At 41.5% G+C, this 4,559-nt stretch overlaps 1 protein-coding gene across 1 annotated transcript; it reads left to right on the top strand.

The window, feature by feature from the left end:
* The first annotated feature begins 2,006 nt into the window (after positions 1–2,006).
* Positions 2,007–2,969, top strand: LOC127242564 (uncharacterized). Its single transcript, XM_051262144.1, has one exon. The coding sequence runs from the start codon at positions 2,007–2,009 to the stop codon at positions 2,967–2,969; it is 963 nt and encodes a 320-aa protein (XP_051118101.1).
* Positions 2,970–4,559: the final 1,590 nt, after the last annotated feature.

Here is a 4,559-nt window from a genome sequence, read left to right on the forward strand (position 1 = left end):
TACCCGACCCAAAACCAAAGCCAAAGGGCTGTTTCAATTGACAGGGTTTCTTTTGGGCTTATCCTAATTAATAACAAATAGGCTTAGGGTTTAGGGTGTTTTGGGGTGCTTATAAATAGACAGGTATGGTTCTTAGTCGGACGACATAATTGTAAATCTCTGAATCAGTATAATAAAATATCTCCGGTTCCTGCCTGTGGACGTAGGTTGACACACCGTTACCGAACCACGTAAAATCTCTGTTCTCCTTATTTGCTTTCTTTTTCGTTTTCTCATAACAAGTGGTATCAGAGCCTAGTTCGTTGGTAGGGTGGATTGAGAGGAATCGGACATTGGGTCATTGTGGGAATTCCTTATGACCTGCGGAGGTGCCTTGTGTCGAAAGTCTCCTGGCGGTGTTGGGTCAGTCCCGACTGGTAGGTCAGGCAGTGAGTCCTTTTGTGATAGGCGGTACAAGGTTGGCAGGGAAGGACAAGGGTTTCGGCAAACGCAGCGGAGGAGATATCCGATGTGCTATCATATCAAATGAACCTTAGGTTTGTTTGTGGGAGTCAAGATGGATGAAGTCGAGTAAAAGAAGATCGACAGGAAGACGATGAGTGCGGTTGGACTAACCCTTTAGGAGAATGTCTCGACTGAATTTAGATTTTAGGCAAAGGGAAAGGGTGAAGATCAAGAATTGTCAAAGTTGAAGCCGGAGAACACGTAAAAGGAAGATGCAAGTCAGGTGGTATGTTGGAACTGCAAGGGGCACTTGAAACGATAGTGCAGGGTGCTGGAGAAGGATCAGGGTTCAGCAAACGCAACGGAGGAGATATCCGATGCGCTAATTCTGAGCGTCAGCAGTCCAATGAAGTCATGAATTTTGGTCTCAGGAGCATCATTCCACTCATGCAGTGATTCGGGAATTAGGGAATCCTATATCGCAGAAAATTTTGGTGTTGTCTATTTTGCAGATGATGAGACACTGAAAATTGTAGGTAAAGGAATGATTCGAATCAGAACACCGAATGGTGGGGAGTGGAGATTGGATGAGGTATGTTGAAGTGGAAGATGAAATCAGTCTTCAAGTGGGAGATTGTTGGGATATGAAGCCTGATTATATCCTAAAATCTAGGGATATGATTTGGATATTATATTTTAGATTTTAGAGATATGATTTGGATATTATTGTCAAAGGCTTAGGCTATAAATATCCATGTATTCTCTCTTTAACATGTGTCTGCGTATTTTATAGTAAAATTTCTGGCTTGGCAGCGCCCCCAGACGTAGATCATCATGATCGAACTGGGTTACCAAATTCTTGTATTCTTTTGTCTTTGTTATCTCATTTTGATTTTCTGGAAATTTCTGTAACAATTTTATGTATTTGTTTTTCATTCATAAAAAATAGAGTGAATTCCAGAAAACACTAAACAAAGTTTGCTACTGTTCTGTTCTTCTTCTTGTATTTGCCTCGTGTTTTTGGTGTGTATCTTAATTCCAATCTAGGTGAGTGCCAACACTTGGTATTAGAGAATTCTATCGTGTTATGCCCAAATATCTAGGATTGGAAGACATGGCTCTAGTAGCTCAAGGAAAAGAGAGCGGGTGGTGTGCCGTACCAGTGTCCCATGCTAACGTCTTTGAATTACACCACTTGGGCGATGGGGACGGAAGCTATTTTGGACACACAAGGGTTGTAGGAGTCTGTTGAACCATTGGATAACAAGGAGGTTGATGTGAAGAAAAGTAAATCAGCAAGAGCTTTCATTTTTCAAAGGTTACCAGAGGATGTTCTACTATAAATGGCCAAGAAGAAGACAACAAGATAATTGTGGGATTCATTAAAGTTGCGTTACGTTGGTGTTGATCGAGTGCAGAGAGCACGATTACACACGCTGAAAAGTGAGTTTGAGGCTCTTTGGATAAAAGACGGGGAAACAATTGATGAATTCACCGGAAAATTGAGTGGGATGATGTTCAAATAGAACAACCTTGAGGCGACGCTTGAGGATAGTGTTCCGATGCGAAAATTGCTCGATTTAATCCCCGACAAGTACCTACAATTGGTAGCTTCGATTGAGCAATATTCAGATATTGACTCCATGCCGTTCGACGAGGCTGTCGGTAGATTGAAGGCATATGAAGATAGATTACGATTCCGAAGTGGTAATGGAAGTGCTGAAACCAGCCTGCTGCTTACCAGAATTGAAAATCAGCAAGTTTACAAAGCTGCAAGAGGATCGTCGGGAGGACGAGGACATGGTTTGAAAGATAGAGGAGGTCGTGGAGGCCGTGGAAGAGCTGGTCGAGGGAAACCCAATTGGCAACGAGATGTTTGTAACAACAATTACAAGCCAAGAGATAAGAAACACATTAAGTGTTTCAATTGTGAAAACTACGGTCATTATGCATCCGAATGCAAAGTGCCAAAGGAGAAAGGGGACAAAGCAAATTTGGTTGAAATGCAAGAGGAAGAACCAGCTTTGTTGCTTAGCATCTATGGAGAGAAAAAAAAGACGTTGGTTCTATTGAATGAGAAAAGTGTATGTCCTAGTACATTTGAAGGGACTTGCGAGGCTAGAGAAGATGTTTGGTACCTTGATAATGGCGTGAGCAATCATATGACTGGAACACGAAGATTCTTTGCGGAGTTGGATGAAAAATTCACTGGCAAGGTTCGTCTTGGGTACAATTCTAAGGTTCAGATCGCAGGCAAAGGGTCAATCTTGATGAAGTGCAAAAATAGAGAACAACAACTCATCTCGGAGGTATATTTTATCCCGGCTTTACATAGTAATATAAACGATTACTTAATGATACATGATGATGTTGGTCGTTTAAATATGAGGGTGGAACGATCGAGAAATGGATTGTATAAGATTGCACTTGAGACTACTCAACCCATTCACCTAACGGCAAATCTTGATAACAAAGCATGGATGTGGCATGCTCGGTTGGGTCACGCGAATTTTAGTACAATCTAGTGGATGGTCTGAAATGAATTGGTTCATGGGGTTCCCATTATACAACGTCCTGCACAAGTTTGCGAGGGATGTATGGTTGCAAAACAATCGAGACATCCGTTCCTCAAATAAGCTCAATGGTGGGCAAGTCAACCTCTTGAATTGGTTCATGTGGATCTATGTGGTCCGATATCTCCCTCAACACTGTCAGTTAACCGTTACTTCATGTTAATAGTTGAAGATTTAAGTTGTTACATGTGGGTTTTTATGCTAAAATCGAAGGATGGAGCCTTTGCCAATTTTGCAAAATTCAAAGTAAAAATTGAGAAAAAGACATTGATGAAGTTGAAAATATTGTGGACTGATCGTAGGGGGAATTCACCTTTAAAAAATTCAATGAGTTTTGTGAGTATAAAGGAATTCAGAGGCAGCTTACAGCCCATTACTCCCCTCAACAAAATGGTGTGGCTGAGTGTCATAATAGGAGCATTCTTGAAGTTACGAGGTCGTTATTATGAATGATGAATGTGCCATATGTAATGTGGGGTGAAGCTATCAGACATGCTATCTACATAACCGTATTCCGACTAAAGGAGTGATGTCATATGAAGGTCTAAAACGATTTAAACCGATACTTGAGTACCTAAAGGTGTTTGGGTGCGTTGGGTATGTGAAGAAGCTGACTGATCAGGTTTCGAACCTCAGGAATCGCAGCACTCCAATGGTTTATTTAGGAGTTGAATCGGGTTCTAAAGCCTACCAAATATTGAACCCAATTGAGCTGAAGGTTGTGGTTGCTCTTGACGTCGTTTTCGATGAAAAGAAAAATGGAGTTGGGCTCAATCACACATGCAAGAGGCTGATGCAAATAAATTGTGGGTTAACAATTTTTTCAATCATATCGCGGAAGAAGAAATACCAGCCAACACCAACAGAGAAGATTAGCCCGAACCTCCTGCTGAACATGCTGATGGAAATTATTGAGCAGCTTCTCCGAGAAAATAGTGCAGCAAATGTGGACCCCTCGATGTATGAACACACTCTTGTTAAAGGCTTTCGAAGTCTCACCAATATCTACAATGAGACGGAGCATGTGGAAGAGGAATCCAATGAATTGATGTTCGTAGGTGATAAACCTACAACATTTACAGAGGCTGCTGGTGTTCCTTCGTGGCAGGAAGCAATGAAAGCGGAATTGTGTTCGATTGAAAAGAATCGTACTAGGAAGCTTACAACTCTTCCACCTGGGCACAAACCAATCGGACTGAAATGGGTGTTTAAAATCAAGAAAGATACTGATGGAAATGTTGTCAAACACAAAGTTCGATTGGTTGCAAAAGGATAATTTCAACGGAAAGGGATCGATTTTGATGAAGTTTTTGCACCGGTGGCCAGATTGGAAACTATAAGGCTGCTATTGGCTATAGCTACAATGAAAGGATGGTTGGTCCATCACCTTGATGTGACGTCGGCATTCTTAAATGGAGAATTGCTAGAAGAAGTATACGTGTCTCAACCCGATGGTTTTGTTGCTAAAGGGAATGAGCATATGGTATACCGTCTATACAAGTCCCTCTATAGCTTACGTCAAGCGCCACAAGCATGGAACAT

Source organism: Andrographis paniculata, unplaced genomic scaffold (genome assembly GCF_009805555.1).
Source record: "Andrographis paniculata isolate CXL003 unplaced genomic scaffold, ASM980555v1 Contig87END, whole genome shotgun sequence".
NCBI classification, from domain to species: domain Eukaryota; kingdom Viridiplantae; phylum Streptophyta; class Magnoliopsida; order Lamiales; family Acanthaceae; genus Andrographis; species Andrographis paniculata.

Coding starts and splice junctions, on each gene's coding strand:
- LOC127242564 (XM_051262144.1), top strand. CDS start 2,007: ATGCGAAAATTGCTCGATTTAATCCCCGACAAGTACCTACAATTGGTA.